This window comes from Rhinolophus sinicus, linkage group LG05, assembly GCF_036562045.2.
Source record: "Rhinolophus sinicus isolate RSC01 linkage group LG05, ASM3656204v1, whole genome shotgun sequence".
NCBI lineage: Eukaryota > Metazoa > Chordata > Mammalia > Chiroptera > Rhinolophidae > Rhinolophus > Rhinolophus sinicus.
The window spans coordinates 109310720-109333187 of NC_133755.1; the positions used below are offsets into that span (position 1 = coordinate 109310720).

The 22468-nt window shown below is 34.1% G+C and overlaps 1 protein-coding gene across 14 annotated transcripts in view; it reads left to right on the forward strand.

Moving 5' to 3' along the window:
- Positions 1–22468, forward strand: part of FAM135A (family with sequence similarity 135 member A) — a 461750-nt gene that overhangs the window by 378556 nt on the left and 60726 nt on the right. For 13 of the 14 annotated variants that reach the window (XM_074333158.1, XM_019749326.2, XM_019749331.2 and 10 more), the window contains one exon: positions 3508–3587. In XM_074333158.1, the coding sequence (XP_074189259.1) occupies positions 3508–3587 (80 nt within the window). Of the gene's footprint in view, positions 1–3507; positions 3588–10629; positions 11262–22468 lie in introns of those variants that run through there. The other variant, XM_074333160.1, reaches the window with a different exon arrangement.

The window sequence follows — 22468 nt, forward strand, 5'->3', positions numbered from 1 at the left end:
CTCATAGACACGGACAATAGTTCAGTGGTTACCAGAGGGTAAGGTGGGTGGGGAGTGGGAGATGAGGGTAAGGGGGATCAAATATATGGTGATGGAAGGAGAACTGACTGGGTGGTGAACACACAATGGGATTTATTGATGATGTAATACAGAATTGTACAACTGAAATCTATGTAATTTTACTAACAATTGTCACCCCAATAAATTAATTTAAAAAAGAAAAAAAATGTTTTATTTTCCATCCCAGCAAGTCCTAGTCTGTGTTCGCTCTAGATTCTGCATGTAAAATGACCAGTTGTTTCTTTAGCTTATCTTTCTTGCAAAATCTTATTATACTTAGCTAGAAGCAGCCAGTTGACATTTTCAGCATTCTGCCTGGAAATTAGCTTGGTTGAGTATAAAAGTGTCTTAAGTACATTGTCTAATTTCTTCTAAGTTATTGCTGACAGTATATTTACCAAAAGTTTTTTCACTATGTAACACGGGTTGCCATTTTTTAAGTCTCCTACAGTTTCCTCGTTATTTTTCTTGCCTCTGTAACTATAACTGTTACTTTGTTCTCAAAGTCAATGCCACATATTTTAAGTTTTGTTAGATACCAATTTCTATGTTAGTTATATATTGCCACAATAATGCAGGTAACAAACAAAGTCTCAGTGGCATCACAACAATAAAAATTTATTTCTGCTCCCAACTCTATAGATCAGCTGAATGGTTCTCTGGGCTGGTTTGACTAATCTTTACTGAGCTCCCTTGTGAATTCACAGTCAAATGGTAGGTGGGCTGGGTGCTAGCTGATGCAGAATGGCCCAACCTGGATGGACTCATTTCTGTCTTATGACATTTTACCTTCCAGCTTATTCTAATAGAGGAGGCAGATTTCCAAAGAGAGAGAAAGAAACTATGTAAAGCCTTTTAAGACGTAGGGGTGGATGTAATCATCTTTGCCACATTGTACTGCCCAAAACGAGCCGTAAAGCGGGCCCAGATTTATGGGGTGGTGAACCACACTCAACTTTTTAATGGGAGTAACATTGTAAGAGGTGTGAGTACAGGGATGGGAAAAAAAAAAAAAAAAAAAAACTGGAAGTATTTTAAAAAGAACCCACCACACGCTTTAATGTTCTTTGTTTTTATTAGTTTCTATGAGGCATTGGGGAATAAATAGTAGGATTTAATGATTAGTTCTACATGGAGGATAATGCTGAGACTGAAAAGGCATTAAAAATAGTTTGTGGAGGAGTGGCTTTGCATGATGTCCAGGATTACTTTGAAATAGTTCAGCAAAGAAAAAAGTACTGATGAATCAAATTTGACAAAATCATTTTAATTGTTGAAAATAGGCAGTGGAAATTATCAGTTCATTGCCCTACTTTTTGCAAATTTGGAATTCATAATAATATGAAATTTATAAGAATGCTGAAGTTTTAAATCACATTGAGTTGCACAATATTAGTAATACTGACATAAGTATTGAAGTCGAATAGGATGACTGGTATGAGACCCAAGATTAGTTCATTTTGATATGTTGAATTTGAAGTGAAACATCTTTAAAAGAATAAAAATTTAATCAAGTAGATTTAACGATACAGGTGGCTTTATAGAGAGATTTATGAATCGGGCAGCATCCCATCTAATAAGTAGGGAAGAGCCCCAGAAATTGTATGGTATGGCAGGCGTTTTTAGGCAGAAACTGGGTGGGACAAGAAAGTTATTAAAAACGAAAAGCAAGGATTGTTTCAGGCGAGGCTACCTTCCCTTAAAGGAAGGCAGGGGTCTTATCAGGCAGATTGCCTTAGCTACCTTTGGTGGATGGAGAAGGGCCTATTTGACAGATTACCTCATTGGTGCTGACTAGAAAATTCGGACTGACCAAGTAAGATAACATTCCTGAAGAAGGTTGAAAATGCAAGTAGTCAGGTATTAATCTAGGTTCTGTGTCATGAGTTTTAATATAAGTGACTCCATTTTGGGCCTGTGGTTTTTTTCTTTAACATGTCCTGGTGGAAATACCTTGTTTACCTGAAAATAAAACCTAGCCCGACAGTCAGCTCTAATGTGTCTTTTGGAGCAAAAATCAATATAAGACCAGGTCGTATATTATATAAGACCCGGTCTTATTTTACTATAATTTCACTTATAGTAAAATAAGACCGGGTCTTATATTAATTTTTGCTCCAAAAGACGCATTAGAGCTGATTGTCCAGCTAGGTCTTATTTTTGGGGATACACAGTAGTTGATAAATAATTGGGTTTTGAACTGGAGGTAAGGATTGAATTATTGCTCCCTTTTATTATCAGAATCATAAATATAGCATGTATAATCGCTATATTTTCTGTAATTCTGCAATCTGGTTTTCCCATCCATTGAGGATTTTTGAAGAATATTATGTTACTGATCTTTCAAAAATGTAATGATTAGAAGCTTACTCTTTTTAGATACAGGCTTTGATTTGTTTATTTGTAAGAATATTTTCAAGGATATAGTTTACTCATTTTTCTATTCTGATTTATCTTTTCTTATCTTTTCAATCTTTTCTTTATGCTACTTACTGAGTCCTTACTACTTCTGCCATTTAAGCCAGTTAACTTACAGCCTGGATTTGGTTGTTATGTTAAATGATTGCCAGCTTTGATAGATAAACATAGACAAAGTACCTAAATTTATATTTGAATATTAGGAAATAAAAAATATCTTCACTAGTTTATTTTCTGATATATCGAATCACTCCATAGGATACTGAGATGAGAAACTTAAAATGTCAATTAAATAAATATTCCTGAGCAGTATTTTACTGCGATATTTTTAAAATAACATCAATAAATACCTTACTGAATAACATTGAAATTATAGCCCGATAAGGATTAAATGGAAATGGAAGATGAGGAAACATTTCTTGTGCATATTTAGTGATGGTTCTTATCCTGTTCTAAATATTTTTGGTGTTAGTTTTGCCACCATTGTTGTTACATAATAAAGAACTGATTAACAGTACCTAAACTTAAGGCAGGTACAGAAGAGAGAGAACATGTTATACCTGAGTAGGTTTGGTTTTTGAGTGGGTAGGTTTTTATAGTATGAAACTAATTATTTAAAACCATTTATAATTCTCTATTTTCTCAAAATTATGCTTAAGAATAATTTGTCTTTATTATCTTTTAAAAGAAAAAAATGAATAAACCAAAGTGAGCAGTGAAACTCTTAGATGCTTTTATAACTCCTCTGGTTGTTATGACATTCTCTCATTTAAATTAAGAAATACCATATATATTTCTTCTGTTTTTCCCATTCAATTTTATATACACTGGTTTCCCTTTAGGTTCTAGTCCATGCTAGTATTTGCTCTGTGGATCTGGTATGTTGTTTTTCACCAATAGTTAATATTATGGGAGACTGATATAAGCAGACCAACATTATTTTTTTAATACATATAGATATATAGAAATTGGGGCATTGCATATTTTTAAAATGTGTTTTAAATGACTTCTTTTTCTCTTTTGCTTTAGTTTTTACCAGATTCGTGCATCTATGAAAATTCCACCAAGAGTTCCCCACAGAGTAGAAGCTAGTTTGTTACATGCAGCAGGTAAGCCAAGGAATATTTTCTACTTTAAAAATCTGAAGCAGTATTATACTGGTCAATAATAACTTTTCATAATTATTTTTATTTTTTTAATTACAAATATAAGATACCAAATTATAATACATCTTATAAGAAATATGTTTGAGGTGTCAGTAAAACAGACTTGCTTATAGGTTCCTTGCCTCCCTCAGGTTTTCTATTATGGCAGATGAAAAAAATGTATGTGAAATTTTCAGGAAAAAAACAAAGTAGGGGTGGTATCAATTTTATCATGCAGGATGTAATTTAAAAAATACAATGAATGTGAATATATAATTTGACATGATTACAAAGGTATTTTATGATAAAGTTTCATAGTATGCCTTTTGAGAATATTTTTTTAACTACATTTTTTCCTCTGGTTAACTACTCTAATTAGAAAACAAAGAGCCAGAAGGCAATGTAAGAAGTTATAAAATAGGTATTTATAGCAGCTATGGTATTTACTCATATTCTAAGGAGAGACACCACATTAAAGTGTTTTAGCCAAAACTGGTGGCCCTGACATAATCAGTGGGCTTTTTATTTTTTGAGCTTTCCTGATATAATATACTCGTTTATTCAATGCAGTTAGAAAATGAAATAGTTCATGAAACATTCTAGAGAGTTATCACATATGTCTAAAATGAATTACCAATTGTCAAAGCATCATAAAATAACAAAATATACCTAACACTAAAGTTGTGCTGAGCCTAATTAACTCCCTTTTTGAAATTGAAAACATATTATAGGAATTTGAAGTGTTCAGTATTATCTTTTTAACATACTATGGATACTAAAATGCCAGTTAATGTTAAATTTTAATGAATTGTATATAACGGAGAGTTTATCTTCCTGAAAACTATCAATATGCTCAGGGAGGCTTATTTATTGCTTATGACCAAAAATACGTGCATTCTTTCTTTTGAAAAGAAAAAAAAAAATCTCCTTGACCCGGTGTACATTTTAAAATAGATATTTACATAATAGGTCTTTTGTATGTCTACTTTGTAGGAAACACAGAGTTAAAGCAACTAATCTTACAAGACAGATATGGTACTCCCTTTTTGAACTCTGGTAAACTAAATGTCTTGTTCTATTTTGTCTCCTAAAGTTGCCAACTGAAAAAACTAGAAAGACTTTTTTTTCTGTAATTCTTTTTTTTTTATTTATTTTTTCAGTTCAATTAATGAGTAATTGACAAATATAGTGGTATACACTTAAAGTGTACCATGTGATTTCATTTACATATACATTGTGAAATAATTACCATGATAAAGATAATTAGCACATCTATCATCTTGCATTGTTAACTCTTTTGTGCATGGGGTGAGAACACATAAGATTTGCTTTTAGCAAATTTTAAGTTTACAATAATTTATTATTAACTATAGTCACCATACTGTGCATTATTTATCTTACAACTGAAAGTTAGTACCCTTTGATCTACATCTCCCACCCTCTAGCCCCTGGCAACCACTGTTTCAGTGACATCTACATTTTTGGTTTGTTTTATTTCCACATTTAAATGATACCTTAAATGTCTTTCTCTGTATGACTTAGTTTACTTAGCGGAATGCCCTTCAGGTTCATCCATATTGTCACAAGTGTCTTCTGACACTTCCATCTTTTTTTTTCAAGGCTGAATAATATTCCATTGTGTGTATATATACCACATTTTCTTTATCCATTCATCTACTGACAGACACTTAGGTTATTTTCATATCTTGGCTATTATAAATAATGCTGCAATGAACATGGGAGTGCAGGTTTCTCTTTGAGATACTGATTTTGTGTCTTTTGAATATATACCCAGGAGTGGGAATGCTGGATGATATGGTAGTTCTATTTTAATTTTTTTGAGGAACCTGCATACTGTTTGCATTGGGTTGCACCAGTTTACATTCTCACCCAACACTTCACAAGAGTTCCCTTTCTCCACATCTTTCCCAACGCTTCGTATCTCTTGATTTTTTTTTTTTTATTCTTACAGGTGTAAGGTGGTATCTCTTTGTGGTTTTGATTTGCATTTCCCTAATGAATAGTGATGTTGAGCACCTTTTCATGTATATGTTGGCCATTTGTATGTCTCCTTGGTAAAAATGTCTATTTAGTTCCTCTGCCCATTTTTTAATCAGATTGTTTGGGGTTTTTTTGTTATTGAGTTGTGTGAGTTCTTTATATATTTTGGATACTAACCCCTACGCTTCACAAATATTTTCTACCATTAGGTAGGTTGCCTTTTCATTTTGTTGATGGTTTCCTTTGCTGTGCAGAAGCTTTTTAGTTTGATGTAATCCTACTTGTTTAGTTTTGCCTTAGCTTTTGGTGTCCAATCCAAACAATCATTACCAAGATAAATGTCAAGGAGCTTTTCCCTTTGTATTTTCTTCTAAGAGTTTCATAGTTTCAGGTCTTAAATTTGAGCCTTTAATCCATTTTGTGTTAATTTTTGTGACTGGTGTAAGATAGAGGCCCAGTTTCATTCTTTTGCATGAGATAATCTGGTTTTCCCAGCACCATTTACACGTATTGAAGAGACTATCCTTTCCTCATTATGTGTTTTTGGCGCCTTGTCAAAGATTAGTTGACCATATGTGTGTGGGTTTATTTCTAGACTCTCTAATTTTGTTTCATTTGTCTATGTGCCTGTTCTTTTTTTCTATTTCTTTGAAAAATGCCATTGGGGTTTTGATAAGAGATTGTATTGAATCCATAGATCACTTGGAGTAATACGGACTTTTTAACAATATTTATTCTTCCAATCCAAAAACATGGGATATCTTTTCATTTAATTTGTGTCTTCTTCTTTCATCAGTGTCATAGTTTTCAGGTCTTTCATCTTCTTGGTTAAATTTATTCTTAATATTTTATTGTTTTTGAATTTTTGGTAAATGGGATTGCTGTCCTAATTTCTCTTTCAAGTGGTCCGTTGTTAGTATATAGAAATGCACTAATATTTGTATGTTGATTTGGTATCCTGAAACTTTACTGAATTTGTTAATTAGGTCTAACAGCCTTTTGGTGGAGTCTTTGGGGTTTTCTATATATAGGATCATGTCATCTGCAAATAGTGACAGTCTTTTCCTTTCCTATTGGAAAACTTTAATTTATTTTTATTGCCAATTTGCTGCTAGGACTTCCAGTATTACATTGCATAGAAATGGTGAAAGTAGGCATCCTTGTCTTTTCCTGACTTTAGAGGGACACTTTCAGCTTTTCACTGTAGAATATGATGTTAGCTTTGGGCCTGTCATATATGGTCATTCTTATATTGAAGTATATTTTTTTCTATACCTAATAATTTATTGAGAGTTTTTATTGTGAAAGTATGTTGAATTTTGTGAGATGCTTTGTCTGCATCTATTGAGATGATCATATGATTTTTATCCTTCACTTTGTTTATGTGGTATAGCACGTATATTGATTTGCATATGTTAAACCATCCTTGCATCCCAGGGATAAATCCCACTTGCTCACAGTGTATGGTCCTTTGAATGTGCTCTTGAATTTATTTGTTGAGGGTTTTTTGCATCTGTGTTCATTAGGGGTTATTGGCCTATAATTTTTTGTTTTTTGTAGTGTCTTTGTCTTTGTCTGCCATATCAGGGTAATGCTGGCCCTGTAAAATGAGTTTGGAACTATATCCAAAACTATATACAGTTTTTTGGAAGAGTTTGAGAAGGATTGATGTTAATTCTGTACTTTTTTGATGGCATTCACCAGTGAAGCTATCTGCTCCTGGACTTCTATTTGTTGGGAGATTTTTGATTTCTGGTTTAATCTCCTTACTCATTATTGAATCAGTAATCTGAATTCAGATTACTCAAAATCTGAATGTTGTTCAGATTTTCTGTTTTTTCATGATTCAGTGATATGTTGGATTGTTTGAGATCTTTCTAGGTCATTTTTATGGCAGGACTATTACATGTAATTAATACCATTTACAAAGCAATGTTTTTTTGATATTATGACAAATAGTGTTTCAGAAATAACCCAAATAGTATACCTTCTTTCTAAGTGCTTTTCCTAAGCACTGTGATTTTTATTTTTATTAGTTATAAGTCAGGGTAGAATCATGGTTGCTACCAATTCAGTTTCTAGTTTCTGGTATCAGCTGTGTATTGTTAAGTAAAATGTCAATGATCTGATAGTTTACTAGTGTGTAATAAAGGAAGTATCTTTTAAAAATAAATTGCTTATGACTGACACCAATCTATAAAAGAGAAGTTTAGGTTTGGAAAATAGTAGACTTCCTAATACATAATTTTAGCTTACATATGCAAACATTTTTTATGTGTCTATTTTTATACCATCCTTCCAGAAAAATTTTAAGAGGTTGCATACTTTTTAATTAAATTATAGCAGCTTGGATTTTCTCTATACTTTTTAATACATACCTTGTTTTTCTTTTTTGAAATATAATTGACATACAATATTATATTAGTTTCTGATATAACATATTGATTCGATATTTATATACATTATGAAATGGTCATTAAGATAAGTCTAGTTATCTTTTGTCACCATACAAAGTTACTACAATATTTTTGACTATATTCCACATGCTGTATTTACATACCCCCCTGACTTACTTATTTTATAAGTGGAAGTTTGTACCTCTTAATCTACTTCAACTCTTTTGCCCATTTTCCCACATTTTTCGGCTCTGTCAACCACCAGTTTGTTTTGTGTATCTCTGAGTTCGTTCCTGTTTTGTTTTGTTTGTTTTTGAGATTCCACCTATAAACATACCACATTTCTTCTAACTTTGATTTGTACTTTTCATATCAAGACCTTCTCTTTCCAGCACTATATTTTATGATAATACACCTTATGTATATCTCTGGACAATTTTTAGGCAGAAGAGAAAAACAGTGATGATTTTGTCTGTGAGTTGCAGTATGGCAGGTTAGATGGGGTGGGAATTAGATGGTATTATACAGCTTATCTCAACACATTTAAATTATTTCCAGCATGAGATTGTGCTGACAGTAAGAGGTTTGAGTCAGGAAATAGCTGTCATCTGCAATAAAAGACAATGAGTATTTATAAGGCTGTTGAAAATTGATTAATAAGAATGCATTCAGAGACTTCTACATCGAGGAAGTCATTGTTAGTTCTAGGCCCCAGTTTGAAATGTTAGAGGACTATGTACAATTTCTGTTGTGTTTCTTTTTTTTAATTAAAATTTATTCGGGTGACAATGGCTAGTAAAATCACATAGGTTTCAAGTGTACAATTCTGTAATACATCATCTATATTGTGTGTTCACCACCCAGAGTCAGTTCTTCTTCCATCACCATATATTTGATCCCACTTACCCTCATCTATCACCTCCTTTCCCCCTTACCCTCTGGTAACCACTAAACTATTGTCTATGTCTATGAGTTTTTGTTTATTTATTTATTTGTCTTGTTGCTTTGTTGCTTTCAGTTTTGTATCCCACACATCAGTGAAGTCATATGGTTCTCAACTTTTTTTCTGACTTATTTCACTTAGCATAATAATCTCAAGATCCATCCATGTTGTTGCAAATGGCACTATTCCATCTTTTCTTATGGCAGAGTAGTATTCCATAGCATATATATTCCATATCTTCTTTATCCAGTCATCTATTAAAGGACTCTTTGGTTGTTTCAATGTCTTGGACACTGTAAATACAGCTGCAGTGAACATCAGAGCAAATATATCTTTACAGATAAATGGTTTCAGATTTTTTTGGTAGATATCCAGGAGAGAGATTGCTGGGTCAGATGGTAATTCTATTCGTAATTTTTGGAGGAACCTCTACACTGCCTTCCATAGCGGCTGCACCAGTCTGCATTCCCACCAACAGTGTATGAGGGTTCCTTTTTCTCCACAGCCACTCCAACACTTGTTATTATTTGTCTTGTTGATGATAGCCATTCTAACTGGTGTGAGGTGATATCTCATTGTGGTTTTTGCATTTTTCTGATCATTAGTGATGTTGAGTATCTTTTCATATGTCTGTTGACCGTCTGTATGTCTCTTTGGAGAAATATCTATTCAGATCCTCTGCCCGTTTTTTAATTGGATTGTTTCGTTGTTGGTTGTTGTTGAGTTGTATGAGTTCCTCATGTATTTTGGATATTAGCCCCTTATCAGAGGCGTTGTTTGCAGATATCTTCTTTCACTCGGTGGGTTGCCTCCTTATTTTGTCAATGGTTTCTTTTGCTGTGCAGAAGCTTTTTAGTTTGATATAGTCCCATTCATTTATTTCAGATTTTACTTCCCTTGCCTTTGAGGTCAAATTCATAAAATCCTCTTTGAACCCAAGGTCCATAAGTTTAGTACCTATGTTTTTTTCTATGAAGTTTATTGTTTCAGGTCTTATGTTTAGGTCTTTGATCCATTTTGAGTTAATTTTGGTACATGGTGACAGACACCAGTCTAGTTTCATTTTTTTGCACATGGCTTTTCAGTTCTCTCAGTTCCATTTATTGAAGAGAATTTCTTTTCTCTGCTAACAGAACTAAAGGGAGAAATTTACCAAAACACAATTATAGTAGGGCACCTAAATATATCACTGACAGCTATGGATAGATCATCCAAACAGAAAATAAAGAAATATTAGCCCTGAATGACACATTAGATGAAATGGACATAATTGACATTTATAAAGCACTTCATCCTACAGCATCAGACTATACATTATTTTCTAGTGTACATGGAACATGCTCAAGAAAACACCATATATTGGGACATAAAACTAGCCTCAGCAAATTTAAGAAGATTGAAATCATACCAAGCATATTCTCTGAACATAAGACTTTGAAATTGGATATCAACTGCAAAAAGAAAGCAGGTAAAACTAAAATTATGTGGAGGTTAAACAACATGCTTTCAAAGAACGACTGGGTCAAAGAAGAAGTAAGAGGAGAGATCAAAAGATACATAGAAACAAATGACAATGAAATTACATCTATCAAAATTATTGGGATGCAGTGAAAACAGTAATAAGAGGGAAATTTGTATCATTACAGGCCTATCTCAAGAAACAAGATAAATCACAGATAAACAACTTCACTTTACACCTTAAAGAGCTAGAAAAAGAAGAACAAATGAAACCCAAAGTCAGCAGAAGGAAGGAAATAATAAAAATCAGAGCAGAACTAAATGAAATAGAGAACAAGAAGACAGTAGAAAAAATTAATTCAACAAAGAGCTGGTTCTTTGAAAATATTAATAAAATTGATAAACCGTTGGCTAGACTCACTAAGATAAAAAGAGAAAAGACACAAAGAAACAAAATCAGCAATGAAAGAGAAGTTACCATGGATGCCACAGAAATACAAGGGATTATCCAAGAATACTATGAAGGACTGTATGCCAGCAAATTCAATAATCTAAAAGAAATGGACAAGTTCTTAGAAACACATAGCCTTCCTAGGCTGAATCACAAAGAGCTGAAAATCTAAATAAACTGATGAACAGTAAGGAAATTGAATCAGTCAGTCATCTAGAACCTTCCCAAAAGCAAAAGTTCGGGACCAGATGGCTTCGCTAGTGAATTCTACCAAACATTCAAAGAGGATCTAATACCTGTCCTATTCAAACTCTTCCAAAAAATTAAAGAAGAGACAATACTCCCTAACTCATTTTATGGGGCCAACATTACCCTGATACCAAAACCAGGTAAGGATAATACAAAAAAAGAAAATTACAGACCAATATCTCTGATGAATACAGATGCAAAAATCCTACACAAAGTTCTAGCAAATCGAATGCAACAATGCAGTAAAAAGATTATTCATCGTGATCAAGTGGGGTTCATCCCAGGGACACAAGTATGGGTCAACCTATGCAAATTGATCAATGTGATACACTACAAACAAAATAAAGGACAAAAATCATATGATTATATCAATAGATGCAGAAAAAGCATTTGACAAGATACAACATCCAGTTGTGATTAAAACACTTAATAAAATGGGTATAGAAGGAAAATACCTTAATATAATAAAGGCCATATATGACAGACCCTCAGCTAATATCTTAATTAATGGTGAAAAGCTGGAGTACTTAGCTCTACGTTCAGGAACAAGACAGGGTTGTCCCCTATAACCACTGCTATTCAACATTGTGTTGGAAGTCCTAGCCAGAGCAATCAGGCAAGAGAAAGAAATAAAAGGTATCGGAATTGGGAATGAAGAAGTTAAACTGTCACTTTTTGCAGATGACATGATACTATATATAGAAAACCCTAAAGACTCCACCAAAAAGCTACTAGAAACAATAAATGAATACAGTAAAGTTACCAGGTACAAAATCAATGTACAAAAATCCATTGCATTCCTATATATTGACAATGAAATCTTAGAAAAAGAAATAAAATAACCAATTCCTTTTGCAATTGCAACAAAAAGAATAAAATACCTAGGAGTAAACTTAACCAAGGATGTGAAGGACCTATACATTGAAAACTGTAAGACATTTTAAAAAAATTGAAGAAGACACAAAGAAATCGAAAGACATTCCGTGTTCATTGTTTGGAGGAATCATCATATTACCAAAAATGGCCATGTTATCCAAAGCAATATGCAGATTTAATGCAATCCCCATCAAAATCCCAATGGCATTTTTAAAGAAATAGAATCTGTATGGAACCACAAAAGACCCCAAACAGCGAAAGTAATCCTAATAAAAAGAACAAGTCTGGAAGTAACACACTCCCTGACTTCAGTTTGCACTACAGGACAACAATAATCAAAACGGTATGGTATTGGCAGAAAAACAGACACACAGACCAATGGAATAGAGTTGAAAACCCAGAAATAAGCCCACATAAATCTAGACAGATATTTTTTGACAAAGGAACTATGTACAATTTCAACCAAAAGTTCAAATAACAACTCATCATTTGTAATAGTGATAGTATTTTTAAAAATAAAGATAATTTCTTTTATTTGCTTTTTAATATATCCATCTATCCCTTTTCTCTGGGGAAAAAAAAAATGCAAATAATACACGCAAGTAGTTAAAAGATCTATTAGTCCAGAAAGATTTGTAGGGAAAACCATAGCTCATTGTCTATTTTTTACTATTTCTCTAGTCCTAATCGTTTCCTCTCTATAGATATTTTCACTTCCTATTATGATAAATGACAATTTATCACTACTTCCTCCCTCCCTCTCCCCTACTTTTAAAAAGAGATACCATTATTCCCATATCTTTCTTTGATCATTACTGTAGCTTCAAATAATATATTTAAGCTTCATACCCTGTTTTAGCAAATATGACAGACCTTTCATTTTGTAAAATAAGGATATATGGAGTCTTTTCTCTTATTCAAATTTTCTCTTTTCCTCCACCTCCCAGCCTGTTAAATATATCCTTTGTTTTATATTTTCAAGGTTGCTAACATTCATATTCTGTTTTTCAACTCTTGTTAAATCTTACGTGTTTTGTCTATGGGTTGGTTCCAAATGTTGGAAACTAGTAAACAGCATTTGTGTTTTTATTGTAGCACAAGGGTTTATAAAATTGAAATGACTAACCAACATTAAAAAAAAAAAAAAGGATCTTATTTTTCTTGCAAGACAAGGCAAACCTAGTTATCATTTTGGTATTGATCTGGGTCATCTGTGATGTAGAGATATAGATATATCCGGTATTTTAGAGATTGTAGATTCAAAGATGTGGTCCTGTTGTAGTTAATAAAGTAGTGACTTGGAATTAGAATACCAGCTTCCTTTTATGTTACCTCGGAAAACTCACTTAACCTCTGTGAACTTTCACCTGTGAAATGTGTTGCCTGCTGTCCAAGATTAAGTAAGTGAATGTTGTTAACAAACAGTAAAGGGCTGTATGCGTGTATTATTGTTTGGTTTCTAGTGATACAAGAAAGAATGGGAAGCAGTCAAGTTTTGACTCATTTACTATGATTCGTGAACCATTTAATGTTGTAAAGAGCTGCAACTTATAATAAAGTTAATTTTACGTTTTCCTATGATTTATATAATTTCTATTATGTAGCATAGTAAATAAGTACATTGGCTATCTCATGTTAATAAGTAAATTTTTTAAAATTTTAAATCAGTGAAACCATTTCTGGGATAATAAGTGTGAATTAGGATAACCAAGTGCAAGAAGGGGAAAAATGAAGGGAGGAAGAGACCTGCAAAAGCCCCTGAATTTATAACTTGTCAAAGAAATCTAGGTACCTGGGATTGCACTTCTATACTTATAAAACTAGTTTAATCTGTGGAAAGTGTTTTAATTTGGACATAACTAATTTCACGTGTTATTCTGCCCCTCACTAGTTATATGGTCTTAAGGAAATGATTCCATTTCTGTGAGCCTTTCATAATCAGTGAAATGGAAATAATCCCTGTCTCACAGTGTGTGAAAATTAAATGAGAAATTGAGTAAAGAGACCCGGTATTTTGAGTAAAGAGTGCTCAGTAAATATTGGTTCCCTTTGTCCTGCCATCAGTTTCTATCCTAAATTGCCCCAGATGTTAAAAAGCTGAAATAAGGTAGACTCTAGGATCACAGAACCAGCTTGATTTAAGAAAAACAACAGTCCACGAAGGAGTAGACTGACAGCCATTTATTTATGCCTTTCCCTTCTTAGTTTTCAAGAATTAGCCTTATTTGTATGCAGGGTAGCTGACTGATATGGTTTAACCTTTTTATGACTCCTTTTGGGTCTTTTCTTCCCCAATAAGACAACTGTTCTCTACTAGTGTAGGAGTTCTGTGATACGTGGAAGAGTGAGCTGTACACATATGTTTGAACTAAATTATCAGTGTGATATACAAGATAAAGCATAGGCTTTGGAGCAAACAGCAGTGACATTTGCTTCCTGGGCAAATTATTTAAGTTATTAGAGCCTTGGTATCCACGAAATGGATATCATAACCTCTGTCCTATAAGATTGTCTAAAGGATTAGTAATATGTACATAAAGCACAATGCCTGGCACATAGTAGTGCTCTATAGATGGTAGCTAATAGTAGTAGTAAGACTGCTATTTTTTCTTTTTTTTAATTGAATAAATTTGACATGTAACATATAAATTTAAGTTATACAACATATTACTTTGATACATTTAAATATTGTAATGTGATTGCCTTTCTAGTGATATTTATCATATTACATAATTATAGTACAATATTGTTGTCTATATTCATTATACTGTGCATTAGATCTCTATGGCTTATTTACTACTCATTGCAAGTTTGTACCCTTAAACAACATCAATCTTATCCCCTACCTCCATCCCCTGGTAACCACCATTTTACTCTCTGTTTTTTAAATGACTTTGACTTTGTTAGATTCTATACAAATAAGTGGTATTATATAGTATTTGTCTTTCTCTGACTTATCTCATTTAACATAATGTGTTTGGGGTCCATCTACCTTGTGGTAAATGGCAGGAGGCTTTCTCACAGCTGAGTAATATTCCACTGTGTAAGCTCATATACCACCCCTGTTTTTTGTTTTGTTTGTTTTGTTTTGTTTTTTAAGCAGGGTGCAGTTCACAGTTGCCCATGCAGGGATCGAACCAGCAACCTTGGTATTATCAGTACCATGTTCCAACCAATTGAGCTAACTGGCCACACCCCACCCCACCCTTTTTTTTTTTAAATTCATTCATTTGTAGATGGATATTTAGTTTGTTTCCATATCTTGGGTATTATGAATAATGGTGCAATAGATATGAGAACACATATATCTCTTCAAAACCCTGTTTTCATTTCCTTTGGTTATATATCCAGAAGTGGAACTTCTAGATTGTATGGTAAATCTATTTTTAATTTTTTGAGGAACCTCCATATTGTTTTCCATAGTGGTTGGACCAATTTACGTTCCCACCAACAGTGTGTAAGATTTCCCTTTTCACTACATCCTCATCAGCACCTGTTGTCTCTTGTCTTCTTGATCATAGCTGTTCTAACAGGTACTGAAGTGATAGCTCATTGTGGTTTTGATTTGCATTTCCCTGATGATTAGTGGTTTTGAGCATCTTTTCATGTGCCTGTTGGCCATTTGAAAGTCCTCTTTGGGAAAATTTAGTTCTGATGCAAGACTTGCTGTTTATGAGGAGAAAGTCAGATAAATTTCACAAAAATTCAAATAATAATGTGTGGGGAAAATCTTACTACTAAAATAAATATATTCTCCACTTTGATAGAAGATTCACAATTAGGTAAGCATTTGGACCAATAAGAAATCAGCCCTTGTTGAACAACAACAAAATGTCTAGTTATTTGTATTTGACCAGGGTTTTTCTAAGGTCATCTGTTCTGGGTAAAATTCTTATATGTATTTCATTCTTCCTACTTACCACCATCTACTGCTTTTATACAGGTGAGAGCAGTTAAAAAAATTCATATCAAGAAGAAAGTAAGACTGGAAATAAGGGCTAGTTATCAAATAAGAAAGAGTTGGCCCTGTTGCTTTGCCTTGGCAGTGGTTAATTGGCCACTTGTAATAAAGCTTTAACTATTTCATAGTGCTACTGGAAGAACCATCTTTCTCCCCTGTGAGTTGTCGTCTTAAGCTTTGCCCAGCCATCAGCTTTTCAGGGCCTTCTTTTGAGAACCACTGAAATGTGATAGTTTTGCTGACTTATTAAGATTTTTCATGATTTGACTCTGTACTACCTATCTAAATTTAATTCTCACCATTCTCCTGGTGCATTTTATGGAACTACTTCCAGTTTCTCCAATTTGATGGGTTCTAATTTACCTTATTATTTATGCATGTTCTCCCTTCCTCATTATCTCCTCCTTTACGCCATAGATAACTCCCAAATGTAGTTAGAAGTTTCCTCTACTTTGTTGTAATAGCACTTTCTGTATACCTCTTTCAGTTCTTACCATCTTATAATTTTTTTCCTCAGAAATGGAATTCTAATATAATCAAATATCAAGAATCAGTAAAGTAGAATGCTTTTTAAAAATGAAGAAAGTTTAAAGAAATACATAGGTAGAGACAATTCATATTGTATCACTAATCCATTACTGTTATCAGTAACTGAATAATCTCGACAACTGTGATTGAAAAAACTCACCATAAAGTTAGATCCTTCAATAAACCTTGCATAGATAATGAAACTAGAGTCCATCTGGCATTACAAGCCTCCATATTGTTTTCCCTATATTCAACAGCTTCCTTTTGTCATTGCCATTAATTGTGTGCTTACCTGGATTAGGAGATAATGATAATTACATTGCCATTTGCTCTGGCCTCCTGAAATAGGGAGTTAAGAGATTATCACATTGTATTGCAATTATTTGCTTATATGTCTCTATTCAAACTAGATTGTGAACTCTGAAAACAAGGGCAGTCAGTGTTCTTATTTATGTTCATATCTCATAGTTCCTGGTATTTTTAGAGGTTTAACAAATTATGGTCGAATGAATGCTTACTTGTTCACAAAATAAATAAGAGATACCAATGCTAGCTGTTTAACCAAACCAAATGCAGAAAGGTAATGATAGGAATAAAATATAAATTATCATGACTTAATGTGAGTATTTGTAGGCCTCTATCACAAGTCACTGAAGGCGTAGATCTGATGTTTGGGTTAGCAGATAACTGAGAGGCAAAGTAAAAATAGAGTCATTTCATCAAGAAAATAGAGCACTAAATTAAGAAGTTAGATGAAAGCTCATTTGTTCAATAAATATTTGCTAAGTGCCTATTATGTGTAAGACGTAGTGCTCACTCCTAAATTAAAGCAATGAAAAAGATGTACTTGGTTCCTAACCTCATGAATAGAGGTTTTCTAGTAAATATTTAAAAAGCAGAGAAGGTTTCAGATTCAAGACCAAAAATGAGTATACACATATGTTCGGGTCTTCTTGATTCCAGTGCTCTTTGGTAATAGCAATATAGAAGCACAAAAAGGAATAACAGGAAAATATTTCAATAAATTTTGAAGGACAGAAAACAAGTGGGAGCTGAACTACCTTGTGGAAGACATCCCAGGAATTCCAGGAAGGTACATAAAGCACGTGAAGGAAGTGACACGTGGGCCTGAAAACGGATAAATTAAAGGGTTGTGACTGGGTCAGTGGTGATAGTTGTGCATCCAGGCCCAAGTGCAGAATGGCAGGGAGATTGCTATTCACCTTACGACAAAAACCTCAGGGCTTTTCTCTAAATTGCCATGGAGTGGTAATACTCCAGAGTAAAGCACGCTTTTTTTCTTTTCCTTTTTTTTGGTGGTAAAAAACACATAACATGAAGTCTACCCTTTTAACAAATTTAAGTATACAGTACAGTGTTGTTAACCACATGCACATTGTTATACAGTAGTTCACTAGAAATTTTTCACCGTTCATGACTGAAACCCTATACTATTGAATAGCAACTCTTCATTCCCCCCTCTCTCAGCCCTCAGCAACCACCATTTTACTTTCTGCATCCATGAGTTTAATTTCATTTATATGATAACTCTCATATAAGTAGAATCATGCAGTATTTGGCTTCTTTCACTTAGCATAAGTCCTCACGGTTCATCCATGTGGTAGTGTATGACTGAATTTCATTCTTTTTTTAAAACTGAAAATATTCCCTTGTATACTTCATTTTCTTTATCCGTTCATCTATAAGGGACATTTAGGTTTTTTTCCACCTCTTGGCAACTGTGAGTAATGCTGCAACGAACATGGGAGTTCATATATGTCTTTGAGACCCAGTTTTCAATTATTTTGGATAAATACCAAGAAGTGAGATTGCTGGATCATATGGTAGTTCTATTTTTAGTTTTTTGAGGAACCTCCATACTGTTTTTCATAGCAGTTATTCACCATTTTATATTCCTATCAACAATGTACATGGGTTCCATTTTCATGAAGTAAGAATCATATGAGAGATAGGCCTTGCCTTCAAGAAGTTTCTGTTCCTTCCTCCTGAAATGCTATTTCTTTTCATTTTCATTTGACTAACTCTTTTTCATGGTATTTCGTGTCAACTGCTATATTAGCAACAAAGCCTTTCCCGACTCCACAGACAAGATTCACTCTCATACTAAAAAATGCCATAGCATTATTCTGTCCTTCTCTGTAGCACTTACTGCAGATGTAATTTACAGAATTAGATCAGGGCAGGGAAAGTGGGGCTTTTTTGTTTGGTTTGGTTTGGTCTGGTCTCATATTAAACTTAGAACAATGTGTGGCTCAGGGTAACTGTACAATAAATATTTAAAATTTTATTGTGAAATGTATCATACATTTTTTGAAGATCACATAAAACATTAAGTAAACACCCAAATACCCAACCCTTCATTTAAGGACTAGAACATTACTAGTACTGTAAAAGGTCTTCCGTATAACCCTCCTGACTTTTGTGTTCACTCTTGTGCTTTCTTTAAGTTTTGTCACCTATGACTGTATCCCAAGGAAATATCTCGTTGAGTTTGGAAAAAATGTAACAAACAAAAATCCAGTTATGTAAGAAAGCTGCAGTTCACTACTATTAAAAGACAGCTCCCAGAAGTAATGCTGAACAGAGTGTCTGGGTTATTGTATGCTTCTGTATACTTGGGAGATTTTAAGACCCCCCCTTTGGGGAAGTTAGTGGACAGGGTCAAGAATGAATTGTTTGAAACTTAGAGGGCAGCACATTCAGGGCTTCTGTCAAGGTTGTAATGTGATGAAATATTGAATATCCAACATAGGCTGTTTTGCAGCTAAACTTACCTAAATTCAACTTTTCTTTTTTCACTTCTCAGGAATAGGTCAAAGCAGAAAACTTCTGTAGGGTGAAGAGACTGCCCTCATATGATCTAGGCAATAGAACAGAAACCTCATCAGTGTACTGTCAAACAAATCTAGTGCTGAAAAGAGTCTGGCCAAGCTTTTAATCTATCCTCAGGTTAAAAAATATTACCATGGCAGCAAAGATCTTTCAGATGGCAGACCTCAACATATCTATCTGTTGAGGCAAACCAAGTCAACATTTATCAGTCACCTTCTGTATCTAAGGCAGAGGATCCCGTAGGAATTTTGCTTCACCATCTTCCTAGGGCTTCCCTTTGCCTCTCTTCTGCATTGGATCTCTTATTTCCTCCTATTTTTCCTCTTTCTTGATTTACTGTCTCATTTTGGTGGAGCCTATTCTCCAATATCTTTTGAGAAAAGTGGCATAGGAAATATTTTGAAACCTGTACTGTCTAAAAATGTCTTTATTCTACTTTTACTTGCTTGAAAGTTTACCTAAGTATAGAATTCTAGGTTGTCACTCTTTTTTCCTTCAGAATTTTGAAAACATTGCTCCATTGTCTTTTGGTTTGCAGCATTGCTGTTGAGACTTCCAAAGCCATTCCGATTGCTAATCCTTTATATGTGGCCCTTTTTCCCCCCTTTCAAAAATCTTGTACAATCTTCTCTTTGGTTCTGGTGTTCTGATGGCACATAGTGATATAATTCAGGTCTCTGAGTACTCATTGGGCCTCTTTAATCTGGAGACTTATGTCCTTTAGTCCTGGGAAGTTTTCTTATTTTGTTCGTAATTTTCTCCCATCTTTTTTATCAGTTCTTTTTGAAACTTCTGTTATTTAGGTGGTGGATTGTCTTCACTAGTTTTCTTAATTTTTGTTATTTTCTTTCCATTTTTCCGTTTGTCTGTTTGCTCTACTTACTGAGTTTTTTCTTCAACTTTAACCCCTTTTTAATCTATTTCTCTCCCTATTTTCACCTCTCCCTCTTTCTCTGTTCTCTCTTTTCTCCTCCTCTCCCCCCTTTCATCTCTTTTTCTTATCTACAAGTTTTCTTTCTTCTTTTTCTTCTTTATTTTGGTCTCTAAATTGCATCTTAGAAACTTTCATCAGATGTCTGGTTGTCCTCAATTTCTATACTTGACTGAAAGGAGAGCTGATTGGAAATTTCTAAGAGCATACATGGGACTTGTATCTTTGATCTTCACATTAGGATGATGTTGGTAAGCCATTTGCTAAGGAAACTTTGAAGTCAGTACCTATAGAGCTTATTTGTCATAACAGATCTACATAATAGATCTATTACAGATTTTTTGGGTTGGTCAGATTCCTCATGTCAAGAACTGTGAAGAACCTGAGATTTTACCCTACCTATTGTTGAAAAAATTCTCCATGTTTTCTCACATTTCTGTACATCTTGTGAGCAGAGACACTGAAATATCTGTTCCAGGCTTTTAAAGGATGTTTCTATAGCAAACAGCTTTAGAAGATATAGATAGTGTATCTAGAGCAGAAGGTTGATTTGTTTACTGTTCAGTATAATAAAGGTAATGTCTCTCTCCAGTTTAAAGTTTAGACAGGTTTTCTTGTAACCCCTTATAAAAGACTGAGGTTTTCTAAACTTAGAGTTCCCCGACTGTGATAAAAACCCCCACTGTATGCATAGCATCCACCTGGGCCTGCCCCCATGTCACTCCCGTGGGACTTTGGGGAGTAAGGACGAGGGGCACTGATGTAACATGAAGCTCCTGCTGCTTGTTATGCTGTGAGTAATAATGTCCTTTGTCTCTGACCTGGGAGTCTTATGTCTTCTCCCAACATTCATGAAACTGATAGGCTAGCTTTATAGATTGCATGTAGGATAAAATCTTAGGCTGTTTACAGTTCTTGAGAAGCCTGAGAAGATTCATACCTATTTCCTTCCTGGAGATTAAGAATCTAACTGCCAGCCTTCTGGTAGCCCAGTAGAGGAAGAGCTCTGCGAGTCTCTGCGTTCAGTGTTCAGTACACCTATGCTCATATACTCATGCTCTCAGTTTTGCCAGGTGACTTTCAGTTCAGAGGGCCTCTGTTTTATTCTCTCCAGGGAATAAACCTCTTAACCTCTACTAGGGTGAAGGAGGGCAGCTACTAATGGTATGTAGTAGGGGAAGGTACATAGAAATCTGTTCTGATCTTTGCTTATAGGTTACCTTCTCAAGCATTGCCTGACTTTTCTGCTTAAAATTGCTACCTTTCTCACCCTCTATTCTCTCTTTATTTTTTTCCATAGCACTATCATCTTCAGACATACTGTATCATTTACTTATTATTTTTATTCTCTGTTGCCCCTCCCCTTAGGAAGTAAGCTCCATGTGGTCAGAGATATTTTTTTTTCCTGTGTATCCCCAACACCTAAAAATTCTTAGCATATAGTAGGTAGTCAATAAGTATTTGTTGATTGGATGAGTAAATAAATGACTAGGAGGAACATGAGTGAATGAATAACTAGGAGGAACTTGCACATCTTTTATCTGTTGCTCCTGGTTTGAGAATAAAAGAAAAGTTTATTATCTGTAAGTCATTGGTACATCTTTTTTGAAGCTTTAAGTATTGATGTTAATTAAGAGTATAGGTAACTTTCAGAAATAGTTAATGATCGTCATTCCAAAGCAATTTAGAATGACTTATTTTGTACACAGTTTCTTATCCCATAGTAGCATCCCTTTTAGGTCATTCCTAACAGCAGTGTTCTTTTTTCATGTTAGAGCATTTCTAGCACTCTCACTCAATAAATATTGGATATGCTTTGTTGGTAGAGCCAATGGAGTTTACTGAAGAATTGGATGTGGGGCATAGCGGACAGAAAAATTAATAAAGATTACAGGGCTAGTAAGTGACAGAATTTAAACCCAGCTGGTCTGGCTCCAGAATCTATTCTTAACTACTATGCTATGCTTCTTCGATAAGTAAAAAATAATACAAATGACTAAAAGGAGGTTGCCCGTGAGTTAGGAGTAAAACCAGAAAAAATGTGATGTCCGAGAAGCCAAATTAAAGAAGTGTTTCAAGAATAAGAGAATGTGTAACTGTGTGAGGTGATGATTATAATAAGCCAAGTAAGATGAGATCTGGGAACCCATTGCTTTTATCGAAGAAATTATTGATGGTCTTGATAAGAGCAGTTTCAT